The 21391-nt window shown below is 41.2% G+C and overlaps 2 protein-coding genes across 4 annotated transcripts; both read right to left on the reverse strand.

Moving 5' to 3' along the window:
- Positions 1-204: 204 nt before the first annotated feature.
- Positions 205-14622, reverse strand: cnot6a (CCR4-NOT transcription complex, subunit 6a). Its single transcript, XM_054597072.1, has 12 exons — positions 14507-14622; positions 13371-13492; positions 12219-12405; positions 11824-11909; positions 11619-11723; positions 11364-11432; positions 10906-11063; positions 10432-10586; positions 7264-7418; positions 6811-7044; positions 5266-5468; positions 205-5168 (listed from the first exon to the last, which is right to left on the reverse strand). The coding sequence occupies exons 2-12, from the start codon at positions 13480-13482 to the stop codon at positions 4953-4955; spliced, it is 1680 nt and encodes a 559-aa protein (XP_054453047.1). The 5' UTR covers positions 13483-13492; positions 14507-14622; the 3' UTR covers positions 205-4952.
- Positions 14623-14782: 160 nt separating this feature from the next.
- On the reverse strand, positions 14783-21179 carry simc1 (SUMO interacting motifs containing 1). 3 transcript variants are annotated; one of them, XM_054597070.1, is made up of 11 exons: positions 20931-21179; positions 20662-20822; positions 18860-20215; positions 18515-18762; positions 18292-18361; positions 17786-17934; positions 17300-17392; positions 17039-17170; positions 16272-16428; positions 16024-16108; positions 14783-15191 (listed from the first exon to the last, which is right to left on the reverse strand). In XM_054597070.1, the coding sequence occupies exons 2-11, from the start codon at positions 20809-20811 to the stop codon at positions 14980-14982; spliced, it is 2652 nt and encodes an 883-aa protein (XP_054453045.1). In that variant the 5' UTR covers positions 20812-20822; positions 20931-21179; the 3' UTR covers positions 14783-14979. The 3 variants fall into 3 exon arrangements, with proteins under 3 accessions (XP_054453045.1, XP_054453044.1, XP_054453046.1); XM_054597069.1 differs by having other exon boundaries at positions 20662-21179; XM_054597071.1 differs by lacking the exon at positions 14783-15191 and having other exon boundaries at positions 16018-16108; positions 16388-16428; positions 20662-21179.
- Positions 21180-21391: the final 212 nt, after the last annotated feature.

Here is a 21391-nt window from a genome sequence, read left to right on the forward strand (position 1 = left end):
TGAGCTAGTAGTCTGCTTGCTGTCACTGCATGTTTTACAAATTTGACATTTCTGGACCGAGGAAGAGGAGAAAAATAACACTAAAAACACTACCTGCCGTCAATTTGTGTTGTGTAATGAAAGAATAAGCAGAAAATTAGAAAAATAAGAAAAAAGGAGGCAGTACAAGGAGAACAGATATAGAATTTATTTTCAATATCCATTGCAAAGAATAAGAGGTGACACAGCTTGAAACAGATAATATAGAATTTATTTTCAACCAGAAGTAGGAAAATACATAGGTAGGTGTAAAGGAAACGAGCAGAACCTGTAGTCAAACGGGAAAAAAATAAAAATAAAAAGAACTAGTCCGAAGAGAATCAAGAGGACGGCTAAGGGGTACAACAGAAAGCATTGTTTACCATTCAGTTTCTTTTTAAAACAGTATGTGTTGATTTGAAAACAGCTGCCTTGATTTCTCATCTAGATTAATGGACATTCTACAACATTGTGCAAGTGCTTTGTCATTATTCTTTTTCTTTTTTTTTGCTGGTATTTCATGAATGGTAAACAATAGTTGGTCCAGTGCATAAACACAGTGACACAGATCAATATATGCACTCAGCTGACTACAGAGAAGACAATCCTGATCATTGGACAACTACTACTAGATCGGCAGAGAGAAGGAGATGAGCAAATATACAAGATGGATGATCCAAGGGGAAAAGAAAAGGTATTCAGGTAACAGAACGGTCTAGCAGGTTGAAGATGGAGAGATCGAAAGCAACAACAAAAAAAAACAACCCACAACAACCACAGTTTGAAAGATGAAAAAGCTACATTTTCCAGATAAAATATTTAAAAACCCATTCTGTATGTCTGAATGTTTCTGGGTATTATTGCCAAGTTGTTTTTGAAAAGGATGCATTTAAAATTTCATGTTTTGCGAAATCAAACCCCCAACAAGAGTATGAATATGGATGCAACGTGTTCATGTGATTCAAGGAAAAAAGGTACAAAAGTACTTAGCTTTCCTTACAGCCCTACATTTCATGAAGACTATGATTCGGATAAAACAAAACAAAAATGTGAGTGGTTGAAGAAAGAACCGGCTGTACAACAGAGAACTGGACTACAAGCAGCTTTGGTGTGCACCATTACAAAGAGATGCAGCCTGGGAAATTACTCTACACCTAAACAAGCCAACTATGAAACACAAATGCAACAGTGGAAAGTACAAAGCTAGCAATGTGGTCGCTAACGGAGCTTACAGGGTGGAAAAAAAAACTCAGCTCTGTGATTCGCCAGAATTTCAGTCAGAAGTCAAAGTCTGTGGTTTAACAAAGGGGGGGGAGGAGGAGGAGGAGGGGAGTCAACAACCAAAAAGACTCAAGAGTCACACCAGTGACTGTCAATAGTAGCTAGCTAGTGTAACAGGTTCAACCACTGTGATGCACAAGAACAGAGTGAAATGGACTAGTAGTACTCAAAATCATCACAGGACCAGTTTAGCGACCAGCGGCGCGCTGTTAGCTTAGTCTTAGAACACATTTTACACCAGTCAGAACAGTGCTTCTAGGACTGAACTGCAGCCACTAGTGAGACAGCTCTGCTGTCCTAAACCTAAAAGGCACTAGCACTCTCCAGCTAGTGCCATGCAATAACCAAAATAAAGCTGAAAGCAAATTTAACACAAAAACACATCTAATTGAATATCCCTGCGCTGGTACTTTCCTCTGATGAGCTCTCAATCCTTCATTCTAGGAAGCATTATCAGCAACATTAAACTCCTCTAATCAACCAGTCAAGACAATGTCTCATCATCATGATTTCTACAGAGGATTTGGTTTGTGATGGAAATATTATACGGGGGGAAAAATATATTGAGTACGAGTTAAAACAATGTAGCAAACATAACACCATCGTAGAATTCATGATTTACACATCAAAACACAATCCATTTTTCTTTTTAGAAAGGAAACATGAGATACATCTTTTATTCACACTTTACAAAAAAAGCTAGCCTTTAAATCTACTACAATACTAATGCCATTCAGGAAAAAAATAAATCAAACTGGACACATTGGTTTCCATTGGAAAACAAAACAAACAAAGTTAAAAGACGAACGTGTAGGGGGGAAACAAATGGGACAAGAAACCTTGATCTGGGGAACAAACGTATACTTCCTATTTACTTGCTTCCCTCTTGCTTTTAAAAATGTCATTTCAACATATACATTAAAGTAAATTAGATCTTTATTTGCTATTATGATGGACCAGAGAGTGAGGGGAGCTGCGTCTGAATTGCTCATCATCTGGTGTATTTGTGTAAAAGCATGTCTGTTGAATAAATTCTGTTGTTTGATTCATTGCAAATACGCCTGCCTGACTTTCAGAGTGAATTAGCTGAGCTCACTGCTCCTCATCCCTCGTTCATCCAAAAGCAGAGCACAGTGGGCCTTCCACCTTCTCCAATGCAAAAGGTAGGGGGTCCACAGATGGCACTATAGCTGCAGTGAAAAGGGTAAGAGATCTATACAGAGTGGTTGAGCAAAGGGGCTTAAAAGACACAGCTTGAGTAACATAGTGGGTGGGGGAGGTGTGAGGTCGGGCAGTTTAAGGGGTGTAGGGTGATGGACAGGTTTAGGAGATTTAGATTTCATGGCCATCAAAGGAGCAAAGGGCTAGATATTTTGGGGTTCTGGGCGTGGCGCTGTGCTAAGGTACAAATAGGGTGCAAACAATCAGGGAGAGTGGATTTAATAAAGATTAGACATCCTACTGATGTTCCTTAAGGAGGGGAGAAAGGGTCGGTGGAGAAAGCATACCTGATTACTAGAGAGCTCAATGAATAGGAAGAATATACACATCATCATAACATTGTCACAGCTCATAAAAAAAAAGGAAATCAACATTAACAAAAACCCAATAAAAGGACATAAAATCTTCACAAATGTCTCAACAGTATTTAAAAATAAAAGGAGAAAAGGTTGTTCAGGCGTTCGTCAAATGTAAATAGTGCAAGACAACGACAACTGCTACAGTGAGGCACGATGTTTTCTTGTACATGTGGGATTAATATAAGTTGAATCAGTCACACGTCACTAGTGGGAGTGTGTGTGAGAGATATATAGATGAACAGATGTGGAGTTACTGGTGGGCTGGGACTCATCCTTGCGTGTCCTTTTTTAACTGAACTGATGGCAGCAGTGTGGATCAATGGCTTTGTTAATGGGCTAGAAGCAACAGGCGGACTACTCTGTGGTCTATTTACAATTGCAGCAATAGGCCAGCAAAATCAAATCAACAGCAGGGGGGAAGGGGGAGAAAAAAAAAAATAACAATACCGATACATTAATTACAGTTAATATTTAGGGAGTGCAAAGTTGTGACAGTGAACGCCTTGAACAACCTATTCTTACGTCTTTTGTACAAGCTGGTAATATCAATTCATCTCAACATTAACTGGATAAAAATTTAGCCATAGTTTACAATACAATCTTTTTTTTTTTTTCTCAAATCTGATCATAATTTACTCTTAGTACAAAAAAACGCCAGAAAACAGGTCTTTTGTGGTTCATATACAATCATGTAAAGACTGAGTCTAGATTTCTATTCTGTACAAACACTTGTGGAAAAAACCACGGCTTTTGTGTATGGAATTTATGGCTGGGAAAGTCACTACTGGCCTCAGAGACAGTGCTACAGATCTGCCTGCAAATTACCTGTGTTGTGTGATGCGTGTGTGTTTGTTTGTGAGTGTATGCAAGTGTGTGTGTGTGTAAGCTTGCATGTGTGGAGTTGGATGGCAACTCCAGACAGTGAGAGGAATGCTGGTTTTTACTCCTGTGTATTAGCCATTACTCGCTCTCTCTGCCTAAAAGCAATCGAGACAAAGAAAAGATTTGTGGAAAAGCCCCTTATCACTTTGCCCATCAGCCTAAATCCCTTGACCAAAAAAAAAAAAATGGGGGTACGTGGGCCACATGAGCTCCTAAGCACAGGCCTAGCCTAACAACTATACAAGCTGGGGTGAAACAGTCTGCAAACAGGATGGTAGCTGCCCTCAGTTTCTCACCATATCCCTCCTTCACAAATGAACACCACATACAGCCCATGTGAAACAGGGCACATGTAGTTCTCTGGACGTTTGGTTCTCGAGGCATCTGTGGGTTTGGTAGCTAATGCACCAGGGCCGGGGTCAGAGGTGGAGACTATCCTGTAGCACCACGGGAGGCCGTGACCACACATAAGGCCTCAGCACCACAGAATGACAGCAGGACATCTCACCTCATACTAGCTGCGCTACATCCACCTCCGGGGCGGCTTAACTACCAGCTAAAGGCTGACCCAACAACATCCGACTCAACTAAGGAGCGAATCCTAAAGAGACTGAGAAAGCACGCTGGCTGCCCAGAGCGCAGGGGGGGAAACAAGCACAAGCCAATGATGGAGGTCCGAGACTGACAAGTCCGCTGTCGTTGCTGGTTTCAGATTTATACAGGACAGACAGACAGGCAGACCATCAGCTAGGGAGCTTTTCAGGTGAACGTCGTCCCCTCAGCCACTTCTCAGTTTCCCCTTGCTCTAAAACCAAACGGTGCCCCATGAGACAAATCTGAACGAGCTACCATCCCCTATAGTTAAGACAGAAGCAAAGTGGGTGGGTAGGTGGGTGGATTTGAGGAGGAGGGGGGAGTCCAAAACACAAAATATGATACACGAACAGGACTGAATCAAGCAGTTAAAAAAAGAACAAAAAAGAAAAAAACGGAGAAAGAAAAAATATAGAATATCTATAACATTATACGAAATCCCTGTCGGCCAGACCTCACTGTACGAATATTTTACAGGTTGTGTATTTGTCTTCCTCCCCCGGTATGGTGGAGGGAAGAGCTGGTAGTGGGAGGGAGGAGGGTCTGAATAGAAGAGGCTGTGGTTGCAGCGTCCCCTGGTGGTGTGGCAGGGACTCACTACCTGCGTGCAGGCAGATGGAGCCCGTTGACCTGGGGGGGCAGATTGGGCAGGAGAAGCTCCAGCTGGCCGAAGAGGGAGAAGTGGTCGGAGGGGATGTGGGGGTGTGGGCAGCCGCTGACATTGTTTTCTGCGAGCCAGTGGGGGTCCAGGGGGCCCAAGATACCCAGCACGTTCAGGTGAGGCTTGGAGTAGAAAATATAGTCGATGACACCCTGAGGAGAGAAGATGAAGGGGAGTCAGCTCAAAGTAAGACATCCTTGATGTTATCGACTACAACCACACACATATCTGCACCGTCAGTACAATCACCTTGAAGTCGAAGGTGTAGTTGGTGTAAGGCATCAGGCCGTTCTCGTAAGCGCTTTTCAGCTTGAAGCCGTGGGTGATCCTGCCGTTGGACGTGCTGTTCTTGCCATTGCAGTTGAATTTGGTCAGGCTGTCGCTGTAACGGAGCTCCTTGAAGTCCTTGTGGGTGCAGTCCACCCCACCACTACTTAGGTACTCCACCACTCCTGAACAGAGGGAAGAGAAGAGAAGAAGTCTTCGTCAGAATGAAGAAAAGTCAAGTGGCACATCAAGGGTCCCAACAGACCAAGCCCAATAAGTTCCTACCGTCACCATGGGCCCGGTTGTATCTGGTTCACTTTTCTAGCACATTAGAACCAAAAACACAAAAATAAATCTGTGTGTCGGTTCAGGTCCTGTCTTTCGTAACGGTCTAAGGCTACAATGATCGATGCAGTAAAAATTAGCAGGAAAGACTGAATCCCTTTTCCGGACTACTTTACCTTCAACTTAGAGACGAGGTGTAAAAGGACCAAAGGAGCAAATGTATCAATGTAATGATTGATAAACTAGATGCATGCAGATATGGCAGAATCAAACATGTTGTAGAAGGTCTTAGTGTAGCGTGTTTCTGGTGTGGCTTTATGCAATGCTAAGAAACTGCAAAAACACTACCAATGCAAATATTGATTACTATCCCCATTGATTAATCGGCAGGTTATTTTCTCCATTAAATGACTGTTTGATCTATAAAAACTGAGTACCACCACAATTCTCAAGAGCCCCCAAATAAAAGTGGACACTTAAAGGCAGATATAAAAATAGTGTGGAGCAGACGATAAATAAATTGGCTGATATCCACCATCCCCAGAAATGAATAATATTTGACTTTAGCATCAACTACATTACTACGTAACATCCAAGTCAAAGTAATTAATACCTAATTAAATCTATAACTTTTATTTTTAAGAAATGAAAGGTTTATCACTAGTCTTGTCTTTTTGACATGCTTTACTCCTGATGGCTTCTCTGGCATAAAACGTTTTTAATAAATCAGTTTTTATGGACACCAAATTGTCTAGTAAGTTCAAGATGATTTTGTGGAGAGTAATAAACTGAAAACGGGTCAAAAATTATACAAATACCACCAAGATTTGATCCCTTAACACTTTTGCCAGAATAATGCGTTTAAGGTTTAGTGTAGAATTGCTTTCTGAAAAAAAGTATCTCAAACTATCTCAATAATAAATATTTAAAACGTAACTGAAAGTATGTTGTACATTTATGGCTGCCAGTGCAATAAGGCTATACGGTACAATACAATCTTTTAAAAATGTAGTCATTTGGGTTATTTCGGTGATCGGGTGCTCGTTCCTTTTTTCCCCCCATGTCAAACTGACAAAAACAGCCATGAAGGACAGACCCGCTTATCCAGAGACGTTCGAGAACACATTGTTTGGAGATACTGGGAAACGATCTAACGATTACCCGTCACAGTTTTAGAATCTTCAATGCATGTACAAACAAACCCTCTGGTCAGATAAACACTTATCAGCCTTGCGTACTTACCAGAGTCAGGCAAGGAGTTGAGGTCAGCGCACAGCACCAGTGGAATGGCATTGATCTCACCAGAGACAGAGGACAACTTGAGGCTGCGTGTGGCCTTGTCTACGATGTTCTTCACCTCTGACAGGAACATCATGGTCTGGACCAGCTTGACGTCAGAGTACTCCGGGTCCCAGTGCATGTGGGCGTTGGCTATCAGGAGCAGCTGCTTCTCCATGCCATGGAGCGACTTTCCAGCTGAGAGGAGAGAGAAAAGTAAGCAGGGGGATGCAACACAGAGAGGAATCCTGCTAATGAAAAACACAGCACCAAGAACGGCCATTTATGGAGCATGGTTCTGTAACAACACCGACAGTCCTCGGGTGAGTCAGTATTAGACGAAAGTCAACTCAGCATTTCCAGGACTAGCCAATCGCCAAATAAGAAGTCCCAAAGATCAGAACAGAGTCTACTCACAGGAGGCCTCCATCATCTCTTTGCGGACCTCTAGCAGTGTAGCTACGCCGATGTTGTCCTTGGTCATCACCCTGTTCAGCATAGCCTCTGAGCCCTCGGAGTTAGCCATGGCCAGCTGGTTGAACTCCACTGTGTGTTTCTGCACTGCACTGAATCTGGAGATGAACAGAAGGAAGGGAAGAGAGGACTTAACAAGGTCTGTAAGCAGTGTCGGAAATAAATGAATGGAAACAAGCATCATTAAGGATGTACAAGCATCAAACGGATCCTGGTTCAGGTCAGAATTCCCATGTAATCTCAGTTTAGGGTGACATCTGGAATGTCTTGGTATCACAGAAACAGGTATCCTGCATTTATGAAAAAATCCTATTTGAATTGTTTTTTTTAATTCACTGATAGTCAACCTTATCTCTTCCTATGGGATTTAGGTCTATAGTGTTAAAAATCGCTGCGGTTGTTACAGTAGTTTCATTTTTGTTTAAGTCTAACCCTTACATTACAGTGGACATTTACGGTATTTCGTATGACTTTGATATTTAGTCTTATTCAGCCGGTGAGAGGCCACTCAAGGCTGCAGCTGAGAGAATATGGCATATTTTACAATGACGATGAGGAACGACTAGAACACCAAAATATGACAGAAAGGGTACTCATACGTATGATGACATTATAACATTTCCAGAGCATGTATTAAATCGGTTTATATTGACTGCCAAAAAATCATTTTATTAAATCATTTTAAAAAAGTGGGGTTTCCTCTCCTCCATCGACACAATTACTGCTTTTGACTCCTTGTAGCTAAGACTGAACATGCAGCTTTTTTGTCCATAACAACAACAACCACCACCTCGCTAGCCAGTGACACGTGAGAGCTGTTGACATAATGGCTCGTCCATGTCGAGCAGCCTTCAGGGATATTATAAAACATAGATATAGGCATGAAAGGACGAGTGCTGATTGAAGAATCGAATTAACTGATAGTTAGAATTTCTTAAGTTAAGATAAGGATTAGGACACAGCCATGAAATTTGGAAGTGCTTCAATAATAGGAAGATCAGATTGCTCTTATCTTTGAAACTTAAAAGAAGCAATTAAAATATATGAACTTAGTGGTGTAATCGTCAGGCTCAAAATTATTGCAGCTGTGTCCTTTAATTGCTCATGCATGAGAAGTTGTTAATCATGTAGGCTATTGTATTATTTTTTCAATTATGTATGTTTTTCCATCTAACTGACTTTAACCATAACAGAGACGAATATTATTCTCCCAAAGCACAGAGATTGCTCCCGAGACTGATTCTCATTTTGTTAATTGGTAAAACTTGATGCCTCTCAATATCAGAGAAAAAGAGCAAGCAGAAATTGGACAACATAATGATGAATATACCAATTTAGGGGAAACTACAAGCTCTTTCATTCATTTAAGATTAATGACATCCAGCACAATACATTTTCAATTATACATGTTATTCATTTTTATGAGTGAGTGGGAATTTAAAAGTCTCATAGTGTCCATTCAACTTATGGTGACTTATCTGATGGAGTAAAATGCAGAGATCAGCACTGCCAGCTGCTGTACGGACTAAACATCAGTCTATCAGTTTTAAATTATTGCCTCTTTTATTTATGGCAGGCTAATAATAGTGACATGAATGCCATCAGGTTGTATTGTTTTTACCTCGCCAACACTGAAAGCTTCAGACTACTACGGTTATCCACTATAAAAACTCTATGATAACAATTTGTTGTGTGCTTAATCTCAGATAGTTTGTTATGTTAAAACTATTTGTCATTATCTAATAATATCACTTATTGTCTCATATAGAGATTCAAAGCTGAACTGATTTTATTTTTATGTCTCCTTGGCACTAGTACCCAACCAATTTAGCATCTTATTCATCTATATAGTCAAACTCACGCTGGACAGCTGAAAGCATCAAAATCAATACAGCCATAGTCTTTTTTTTATTCCACACATTTTTCTTTCTTGCGCCTTAATTACCTCCAATTGAAAAAGTCCATCAACAGTTTAGAGATTCTGCTGTTTGTAGCAGCTTACAAGCCTCAGGATGACAAGAGTAGCATCTACAGAGATCAGACAAGCTGACGTCTTTGTTTCTAAACACCAGATGTTCCTTTTCAACTTGAGGAATCACTTCATGAAATGTATCACCCTTTCACAACACGGCCGAGCCAAAAAATGCTTTACACAACTTTTTCCCCACATGTTATAATACATCCCAAAACCTATAAACAGACTTTAATGTGCAAAATCCGTGTTCTGCCCCTTTAATGCAAATGAAAATTTACAGCTCAGGTTCATTGACCACAACTGACTTCCAATCTTACAAAGTGCTTTCTCGCATAACGCTCAACCAATGTTGTGGTCTCACGTGTGCTTGATATTGTAAGTAGCTATGGCTGACTCATAAAAGCACCGCTTTCATATTCTTCAATAAACATGTGCAATGCACAGGTTTCTCAAAATGTGGACAAAAATCTATGAATCTATGTGCTTTGGTATAAACAGAGCCCATTTTGAATACTGATCACAATGTCAACCCATAGTATTCTGTCTAAAAACATCTAGCTTTTGTAGCCTATGAATGCAGAGGGCTTGTGGTTTTACGGCTGTGAAAGCGCTGCCTGAAGACTACAACAAAAATACTTTCTAATTTGCCGAATAGTCAGACTAGTAAGGTAGGTCAACAGTGGCAGCTCCACTCATCTGATACACCGCTCAACAAAAACAAGACTCCGTCAACACAGCAAATAAAAGCACAGGTTTCAGTTTCCCAGCATTACATATTGGACCCAGAGTGAAACACTTAAAGGGCCATACCTAATTTATTTGTTAGAATTATTGCATCTGTTCAATTGAAGAAAATCTTACAATTTTAGTGAACTATAACTGCACAACAATAACACTGTATAAGTCACTCAAGCAACATTAGAAGCTATCCTCATTTTTCTCCTTACACAATATCAGATAATAAGCTTTTGTTTATATTCGGACTTTGAGATACAAGCCTCTTATTCTGGCATTTATACAAAAATAAATGAATAAATGAGATGAAAAAATATATTTAACTGTTAAATAATTATTTATCCTAATTCTACTTAAGAGATATAGGCAATAAGACAACTACAAAAATTGTGGGTACATACTTTTCCGTTTTGTAGAAAATCGCACATCCATCCACGTGTTTACGGTCGCACTCTAACATAGTCCTGGCTCGTGACTTTGGACTGAAGAACCCATCGTACCCCTGCTCCTTCAGCTCAGGCAAGAAGAAATTGTAGTACTGCTCCGTCTCAACTTCCTGTAATCACCAAGAAACGTTTAAGGAACAGGAAAGATTTACACCCACTCATGTATAACAAACACCTCCTTCTGAAAATAACAAAACTAATTCAAAATGAAACATTTGAATACAAGACTGGTGGACAAAGAGGGCCTTTATTGTTTTGCATAACATGTTACAGGTGTGGCTTTCATTGTATTGACTTGATGCGTAGCCAAAATCACCCCGGTGCCATCACCCAACCCAAATTTTTTTATCTTGTTGATCTGCGTAGATAATCAAATGTGCGTAAATTTCACTGGAAACCTGAACACATGCTCTGACGTCCATCTCTCACCTGCAAACTGATGATGTCTGCATTGCAGCCCATTATCTCCTGCATGATGGATTTCTTCCTGTACTCCCAGTTTAGAGCCCAAGAGGGGCAGTAGCCATATAGCTGTCGTGTGGCGTACTTATCACACAGCACATTGTAGCACATCACAGAGAACAGTGCTGTGGGGAGAAAGGGACAAAAAGGACCGAACTTAGAATTGCTGGAGAAGCTGATGATTTATGTTTGCCTTGGATATTTTTAAGGAGGGGTAGGGACATTTACAAACTTGTTTAACTACTAGTATTAAAATAAATGACCATAATAAAGCCTAGCTCAGTGCTGTATTCTTTTTTTCCTGTCTATACATGGAAAACATTCATTTTACGCAGCATTTGGTAAACAGGGTTTTCTAAAAAGAGAATTTAGATTTTGTGTGCATGCATGTATGTACATATACATCTTAACTATGTTGTCCTTACCTGAGGCCCGTGTTCGGTCTGGTTCCGCGATTGAGATCCATGACCGGGCTGGGGGCTGCTCTGTTGGTACTAAGCAGATGGGGGGGGAAATGTTTAATGTGGGTGACAACATGAACACAGATGTCAAGCAGGTTTAACACCCATAAGCTGCTGGGTTCACAATGTCACCATCTACATCTACTGGGGTGAATAAAAACTGGCTAAATGTAATTCCTGTTCTGGTCTCAGAACTGCCAGAGAGAGGGGGGGACTCACTGCGCTTGATAGCCCCTGCCAGATTGTCTAACAAGTAGTTGAGCAGTCTCCGCGTGCCATCAGGTTCCTGGTAGAGGCTCATAATTTCTTGTGCAAGTGGGTTTCCTGGTGAAGGAAAAAGCAGAGTGGGCTGAATCATTGCTAAGAGAACAATGGGATTTCAAGGCTGGAATGGCTACAAAAAAAATATTGATAAGCCACTCACCTTTCAACCCCAGTGTTTGTAACTGAAACAGTTTCCCCAATTCAAATGGCAGAACCCGCAACTGGTTGTTATTTAAAAGCAGTTCCCTGTGGAGGACATGGGGGAATTTGATCATTAGAAACCAGCCGTCCTCAGAAACAACCATCTTTATTGCTGTTCAAAAACATTATTTGCCTATGTCATACTTTCCTACTTCAGATTGATTGTTAATGTGAACTTAATGTGGGAAAAAAACATGTCAGATTGCCTATGGACCTATGATTCATTGATGAACCCATAATTGGTAGAACCAGTTTGAAGCATGTGTGAGTGCCAAATCATGGTCAACCAGGTGACAGATAGTTATTCTCCATTGTGCCTGAATTATGATTTAAATATAGCCTCAAACCACTCACCTGAGAGACACCATGTTGCCGAGCTCTGACGGCAGGCTCCTGATCTTATTGGATGAGAGATCCAGGTACACCAGGTTGTGTAGTTTGGCAATGTCTGGCGGGATGCGTGACAATGAGTTGTCACTAATGTGCAGGGCAGTGAGATGGGTGAGAGACCACAGGGCTGTGCTGAGACTCCTTACTCTGCCTGCAGTGACAGTGGGAAAAGAACAAGCACAGGATAATTAAATCCAACTATCCAATTATTTACTTCCTCCGCAACAAAGTCAAAATGTGAAATATCTTGTTTCCCCATTGGCGTGAATGCGTCAACATTGGGTTGATTGATTTCACAATGATTATGATGAGGCTTGTGCATAACTGCAGGACTGCACTGATATCGGAAAAAACAAAAAAACATGGACAAATAGATACATGTTAAGACTGTTGACCATGTTGTATCTGCGGGGTAAAACAATTTTACATTGACCCATTTCGAACCTAGCAAAACACAGTTTGGGATTTGAGCTATGTGGTTAGTCAATTATTCAAGTTATTTAAACAGATAATTAAATAGCAACAACTACGATAATGGACAAATCCTTTACTGTTCGATTTTCTGGTTAACTGGATTGATGTGGATTATCTGAGTTTCCTATAAAATGCATTTAATATCATAAAATTAATATTGCTGTTTGTCACGCAAAACAAGAAATCTTAAGATTTTGCCCTGAAACTGAACACAACACTATTTTGTGACATTTTTATGGGCCAAGCGATTAATCAAGAGTTGTTATTGGCTGAATCATTTATAATAATAAAAAAAAAGAAAAACTTAGCTGCAGCCTTAAAAGGGACGGACATGTGCAGAGCTACATTGGCCGGTGATGATGATCTAGTAACAGGCCTTTTTTTAGCACAATACTTTTGGACTTAAATAATCAAATGAATGATGGCTGAATTCCATTCTGCTACTTTTGTCTTCAGATTCTTGGTATTGTGCAATTCCGGTCACTCTTAGGCAAGTTTTCTAATTTCTAATACGACATGTCAAAAGGTCTGCTGTGTAAAGGCCTGTTACATGTGCCCGATAGGGTTTGGGTTATGAAAAGGTAGATTCATGAAGTCACTACTTTACCTACAAAAATCTAGGAACTCCCTGACAATACTCACCGCTGATTTCCAGCTCAGCCCAGTATGACTTCTTCCCGTTTGTTGCTTCCTCGGTCGACATTATTGTGTACATCCGCCTTGGATCCGGCGGGTCATATTTTTCCTTGGGCATTCCTATAACACTGCAGAGACAAATTTTTGATTTTACATTATCATTCATGGACATAGTCAAAGATCTCCCACATGCCATCAATTGAAAGACACTTAAGGAAGTTTGTCCTTGATCTACATTACATTAGTCATTTAGCAGACGCTTTTATCCAAAGCGACTTAGGATAAGTGTATTCAACAAAAGGTATTCAAGAGAACTACTAGTCACCAGAAGTCATAAGTGCATCTAAAGCTGGAATACTTTGATTTATGTTGGAGGTGGTGGACACAGTGGCTCATCAGGTAACCACATTTGTAATGACCATTTCAAAAGGCTTGTGTTACCACATGTTGGCAGAAAACCTCTACAACTCACAGAGAACAAGTATTTAATAAAGATGTGGTTAAAGTGATATATTACTTAACTTTACACTGCTTTCTATGGGTGCTGAGATTTCACTGGAGTTAAGTTACATAACATTAATACATGTCAAACTGTAACTCAGAAAACAAAACAAGTAAAGAAAATAGCCTCCTCTATCTGAGATTAGCCCATTCTCCCTTTGGCTGAGGCTAGCTCGTTAGCCTAGCTTCCCCTAAATAGGCAGCATTCAAACTACACACAACAAACGCTGCAGAGCTAACAGCTAACAAGCACTGTGGGGACAAAGAGGCGACGCTGGAGACACTGTGAGGACACAGGCTGGACTAGACAGGAGCAGGAGCATGTTAAGAGTCCTGCTCTGCTGCTGTTTACATAACAGCACAGCACTGACTGGCGCATTAAACACTAGGCCACGAAAAAGCGCATTAGTTAGCTGCTAGCTCGCTAGCTAGCTGGTTAGCCTCCGACGCGTCACAGCGCTGCGAGGAACTGTGCGCGATGTAGCCTAGCTTAGCTTAGCCTAGCCTCGAGCTAACACGTCTGAATCACTCGAGGTACGTCTGGTTTATGTGGACGACCACCGCGGTCCAGACACGTGGACACGACGCAGGTGACGCGTGAGGAGCTCGGCTCTGACAGAGAGGCTCCTCGTGTGTTTTACCTGCAAGAGCATTCCAAAGCGCGAGGACGACTGCGTGCTCTCTTTTGTTTTCTAGCTACTTCTCCCCCGTTTCCGCTGCTGTATCATGGCGACTGAGAGGGTTTTTTTCTCTCCCTCCGTCGATAAGAGCGCGAGATCCTATTGGTCGACGTGCAGACGGTCCAACCAGCTGTTGAACCAGAGTAAACACAACCCCCTGAGCAGTGAGGCCAAGCGGAGAGCAGTCAGGACAGGATGACTGGAGGCAGAGGAGTGGGGTAAGGCTGAGTGGGTTTATTGAGAAACTGATGTGGAAGATAATTAAAAGATATATCAGTGTATTTTCACTTCTTAAGACACAAGGCACAGCCTTTATTTAGAATATAAAACAAGTACACTCTTACAAAAATATAAATATTAATTTAGTACAATGCTTTATAATTAATCCGAGAATGTGATCACAACAGGTTTTTTTTTGTTTTGTTTTTTTAAATTCAACACTGAGACACATCTAGCAGATGATCCTGTAGATAAGTGAGGGACTCTTCCACATGGAGAGGTAAGGCTTGGCCGAGGTCCGCCTGGGATCTGGACAGGAAGGCCTCCACAGCTTCACGAATGGCGGGCTTGGATATCATATCATCTGGCTTGTAAACCAAGTTGCCAAGATTGCCTCTTTGTTCAGAGACTGAGTTGCACAGATAGCCTGGGTATAACAGATGAAAGAAGTTAAACCAAAGTGAGCTTATTGCTATTGTTGAAATGTTTTAATACTCAGGGAGATTGTATATCTGACTTCAGTTCGTAAAAGTTAATATAACCCATGTCTTGAAGGCATTTTCAAGGATGAATCATATCTACGGAATTCAGTGGTTAAAAAACTATATATTATATATTGCTTTATATTTAAAGTCAATATAAATATTTTAATACAGGGGACTGAGTCAAAAAAATCAACATCCATTTTTACCTTTAATCTTTCTAACCACAGTAAGAACTTCAGCTTTGCCCTGTTTTCTTTCTCTGCTGTACAAAAATATTCCAATAAAACAGCTCAGTACAATCCCATATGGTATCCCACCACATATTGCACATTTACTGGAGTCGGAGGTTTCTCACAGGCTCCAAACACTGTCTGCTTCATGTCAGCAGGACACTGGAAAGCTGGCCTAGTCAGTTCAGATGTGTGTTTTACATTTTGAAAAGATCACCTGACTCACCTTATTTTTTTTTTTTAAATAATTGAATAAGTAAGTTGATCATGTTTCATCATTCTGAGACAAATTCCCTTCAACCCTAGTAATTATGGAAAGGAGAGTAGTAGCAAACTCGTAGGCACAATACACAAATAAATTATTTAATGATATTAACAGTTTCGACATGACGGCAACACCATTAAATTATTTGTGCATCGTGGCTACGAATGTGCAACTACTCTCCTTTACACTCTTCAAATTTAGATAATTTAAAGGGAGCCATCTCCTGATTATAGCTGCAACTACCGTGGCACAGTTTACTGGCATTAACCAACACTTCACCTTTCATGGCTTTGTTGTAGCTGAGCAGCAACATCCAGAGAAGATGGACCAACTCTTCCCACTTCTGCCACCGTTCAGTACCATCCTAGAGAACACAGTCATGGATCAGTTCCAATGAACGACTGTTTTTTGTGACTAACTTATAAGTGTTGGATGTAAATCAGATATGTTAACACCACTACATATGTGAAGAGCAACAGCTGACTGGTAAGGCAAAGGTGAAAACAAGGTGCAAGTGGGATATTCACCGAAGGGTCTGGTGCTAGAGTGCAGTATTTCAAAAAGTGGAGCAGAAGACTGAGCGACATGGGCAAAGGGGTTTTCAGTGGGCATGCATAGTCCAACAGATGTTCCAACAGCTTACATCTCAGCAGCTTGCTCTGCAGGCTCTCCAACAACAACATCCTGCGTGTCAGAAACAGAAAAGTATGTGACAGCTTGGAAAAATGTGAAAAAGAGGCACATTGTGCCATAAGAATAATTATTTTTCTGTGTTTCATTATGAACAACTTTCTTGATGCTTTTAAAGACTATTTCTAAAATGCATTTTAACATGTTTTTCTGTTATGATTGTGAATGTTTCTGATTCCTCCACATTTTTTGCAAAAGCCTGTCTTGAATTAAAAGACACAAACAGGTCCATGTTTAAACAGGAGAAATTCATTTTCAATGCAATTTGTAAGATTCATTTAAAAAAGTTCAATTCAAAAACCTTTATGATCATTTTGTGATTCAGTTAAAAATTTTAAACCTTAAATAAATAAATAATGACATTGATTGCCACGCATTTTTTTTTTGTTGATGACAGAATGAAACTTATTTTACAAATGGTTAAAATTGTATAATCTAAAGGAAAAATCTATAAATTACAAAATCATATCCTGTATGTACCTGTAAAAGGTACTCTTTGTATATTATAGACAATAGTTAATTCTGCTCACTTCAACTTTCCCTTAATGATGATGCAAAACCTGCTCATCTTGCCTCCCTCACTTGACTCATCTTTCCTCCTCACCTGTGTGCTCGTAGAGGTATATTGCTGATGAGCATATGGAAGAGCTCCTGGGACAGTTTGCCAGAGCTTAGAGCTGGAGAACGGTCTACCTCAAGAGCCAAGGACAGCATCCTCTGGAAGATGGACACCATTCTGCATGGGGCAACGGGACAAAAACTTGATTGTGGGAAGACAGGCATAGAAGCAGCCATAATGCTATATTCATACATTGAACAACTCATTGTAAAACAATATGCATACATTTCTAAATATATGATTTACCTGATTAGTGCATCTCTCTCTCTGGCTGCTTCTCTAGTCTCTCCATGCTCTGTTGATTTCATAATGGCAGAAAAGAGCCACTTCATGACCTCCCTGAAAAACAAATAAACAACCACATCATTACTATAACAAATAAAAAGTATAAATCAAAAACGTGTACAATTTTAATCTATATGCTTTAATGTGATTTTAAATGTTGTGTCTTCTCTTTAACTCTCTATTTATTAAGGTAACTATAAGTTTCATTTAAGACGTGGGGTTTTGGCAATCTCCAATAACATGTATCATGACAGAGAATAGCTGTGTATCTAAAATCAAATGCCGCTGTTCAGACACAAAGGGAAATGATGTCATTGCAGTGACAAAGTAAATTACTGTATAAAAGACAGTGGAATGTAGGAATGACCATTTGAGTGGGAAGGTTACAGGTTTTGATCCCCTGAACAAAACATAATAAACATTTTCAACAAGAAAAACAGGTTGCACCTGACACGAGGGAACTGCTGATCACATGACAATGTTGCCTTGGTGATGGAGTGGTGGAGTGCGGAGATAGAGTGTTTGGCCTGGAAGTCATCCTCCAAAGTCTGCACAATATAGTCCAGGAGCATACGCACAACCTCACATGGATGTCTCTTTGTAAGGTAACAAGGAAGCAGGAGGGGCACAGATGGGGACTTGTCAGTGTACTTCAATCACAAAAAAAGCGATTCAGCTGTAAATATGTCTGCATACTACAGCAGAGTGAAAAGAAATACCTAAATATTTTTTCACCAATGATGTTATCAACATTGCGGCAATACTTTGGCAACGACTTCTGGTGCTGTCAGAAGATATTTTTACACAAGAAAAGTCTTTAAAAAGCCCATTTATCAATTTTACTACCAAAATCTTATTCAACATGGTTTGTTCAACCACACTGGTGGTACCCTACATTAATATATCACCCAGCTTTATTGTATATTCACACATTTTGCTATCTGGGATAGTACCTGATCAGCCATGACTGTGGTCAGCAACTCCCAGTCCCATGGAATTGTGGTTTTATCAGCCATGTGGTGTCTGCAATCAGAAAGCAGATTTAATATCTAAATCTAAATATGAAAATGGAAGAGAATAGATGGAAGGGGGGGACGTACAGGACGGATCAATAATTTAAATTGGTGGGTTTAAAATGATACATTTTGATTTACTCTTACTCCTAGGTTCCCTCACCTCTGTGTCCTCATCAGCAGATTAAAGGCCTGCACGCACAGGTGATAAGGACACTGTGGGTCGAGCAGAACGCCACGCAGCAGGTGGGAAGTGATATCTCTGGGGGGATAGTAACCAGGCTGTAGCAGGTCAGACAAGAGCTGCAAAGTGCCCTCTGTGTAGCTTTCATCGATGGTACTGTAAACCAGGCTCAGGCTCTGACGGCAGAGCACCTCTGGAGCTCCAAATCCGTTCTCTTCTTCATCAAGCTAAAAAAGAAAATAGATTTTGTACATTTTGCCTGGCAACATAATCATGTATAAAAGGAACAACGGGAATATAAAGATTTGGAGAAATGTCTCTTACCAAGGATTGAACTGGTCCAGACATTATTTTCCTGAGTGTAACTGGGCAAACAAATTGCCTGTCTTCTCGACTGGCCACCCTGAAGTCCAGATCAAACCTGCTGTCTTTGTTCACTTCGTCTCCATCACTTCCCTCTTGCCAAAGAAATGACACCGGACTGTCAATGCCCAGATCCCCTCTGTATGTACCGGCCCCAGAGCTGTCATCCATGTCCTCATTGGACACCGACAAAAGAGGTTCATTAGGGACGCTCCAGTGCAAGAAGTCAGAGCAGTTTGAGGCCTCATCAGCCTTGACCTTCTCTGACGGACTCTGGGCTAGTTCATGCTCAGAGGTGGGTGTAGGGTCGACTTGGCTCGTAAGGTTATGAGATATGGGATTTGTGTGGGACAGAGAGTCAAGATCAAAATGCTCAGAAGGGTTTGGTCCAGTGGCAGGAGAGTTTGGGAATAAGGGATCAGAGAGATAGCTTTGTCTCGATTCCGCTTTGTCTAGTTGTAGTTTTTCCAGTTCGGAGCAGAACTCTTCTCTTTGTAAGGAACGCTCTGCTTCATCTTGGGATAAAGAGGTGGATTTTGGAAAGGGGATGAGCTCGGATGAGCAAAGGTCATCCCTCTTGTCGTCACGAGTGCTGGGCTCCTTTGAAGTTGCAACAGAGCCCCCTTTGTCCGAGCAGGCAGAGTCAGCTGGAGTCGGTCTATGCGGAGATATTTTACCATTTAACTGTGTGCTTGTAAATGTATTATTGTTCTCCTGTTCTTCCTGTCTGATAACAGATTCAACCACCTGAGGAGGAGACTCATCGAGTGAGGGATCCAGATGAGTACCATTTGATGCAGTAGTTCTCCTCAAATTACTAATGCATTCTGGTGCTCCACTGTTATTGTCTGCTTTCGGGAGGTGCAGTGACATTTGTGTACAATCTTTGTTTAAATAGACAGAACACTTTGATGTTTTCAGGTCTGCGATATGAGCTTCATGGAAAGGCAATCGTCTTAACTTTACAATTGGCGTGCCATGATGTGTTTTATCTGCCTGCTTTGGGTCTTGTGTTTGAGAATCCAAAGGCCTCTTCTTTGGCTTCAAGTGGCTGCAGTCCTTCGGTAGTGCAAACACGGCTCGGTCTCTTGATGAGCTTTTCTGCAAGTTACACTCTTGTCTGTGTGAAGTTTGATTTATACTTTTGCTTTCTTTTTTCGTTCGAGTGTCATCTGGCGGTAAACTATTTGTCTCCCATGTTGTCCCGTTCGCTACGTTGCTCTCAGTCAAGTCTACCACCGTCAAGGCAGAGGGTTTTTGTATTTTGAGCTTCAGCTCCGGGAGAGTCCATCTAGGATCTGTGAGGTCAATGTAAAGCTAGAAAAGTAAAAAACAGTTAACATGTAAGTTATTACAGTGAAGAATAGCACAAACACATTTCCACCTGAAGGCTTATTTACCCCCTTTTTCTTGGCCAACACATTTGAAGTACGTGAAGTTGTCGAGCTTAAAGATAAACACAGGCGTTATGTTAACCTGAAGAAAGGTAAAAACACTGCCTGTTTGTTTCGGTTACAATGACGTCACGTTAATTATCTACAGCGACACCTTGAGGACATTAAGAGTCAGGCAGGTTTTTTTTTTTTTTTTTTAAACTAAACTAAAAAGCACACGTTCCATGGTTTCCACAGTAACGGTGGAGTTACGTTAGCTGGTTTCTACGGTAACGGTGGAGCTACGTTGGCTGGTTTCCTGCAGTTACGGCCGGGCTACGTTCCATGGTTTCTACGGCAACGGTGGAGCTACGTTGGCTGGTTCCTTACCGTCGGGACGTTGACGGCGTCCACCTCTACCCGCACAGCCGTGAGGGGCAGCGGGTCGCTCTTGCTCATAGCGTTACTGAAGGAGCCGATGATCTCCACGTCAGAGTCCTCTGGATCACTGTCCGAGCTGAGAGTGATCACTTCATCCATGTCTGCTCACCCTTGTATCATAAAGAGACATACAGTTCAGTTTGGCATCACTACCTGAAACAGACCCATGGTAGTCGCAGACCCTAACATCCCATAATGTCTAGAAGCACTAGAGCTACCCCTAACTGCCCTGGTGAGGCATGTCCCCTCGGGTCCTATGGCATTTCCTCGTTAGTGTGCCCCTCGTCACATCATGGTAGCCGTCCCCGGGACGCCGCAGCCCAGCTCAGTTATGCACAGGGCCTCGATCACAGGGACACTCAGCTACACCGACACCTGAACCCAGCAGCACAGCGTCCAAAGGGTTGATCTCAAGTACAACTGACACTTCTGAGACATTGACACTTCCTGTTTTTCTCTTGCATGTCTTCTTCTACAGTATGGTGGAGCACACGGTGGTAAATATCACCATCTACTGGAGGGTGAAGACTCAACCCGCCTCCATCACTTCTAATACAACCTCTCCTCTCGCTCTTTATCATTGAGTTACTCCAAATCACTCAACACATGTCATTGTCTTTTAATCAAATAATTAAGACAGTTGAAATCCACTCCTCCACCCTTTTTGCTTATTCATGAA

The sequence above is a fragment of the Anoplopoma fimbria genome, chromosome 4, assembly GCF_027596085.1.
Source record: "Anoplopoma fimbria isolate UVic2021 breed Golden Eagle Sablefish chromosome 4, Afim_UVic_2022, whole genome shotgun sequence".
NCBI lineage: Eukaryota > Metazoa > Chordata > Actinopteri > Perciformes > Anoplopomatidae > Anoplopoma > Anoplopoma fimbria.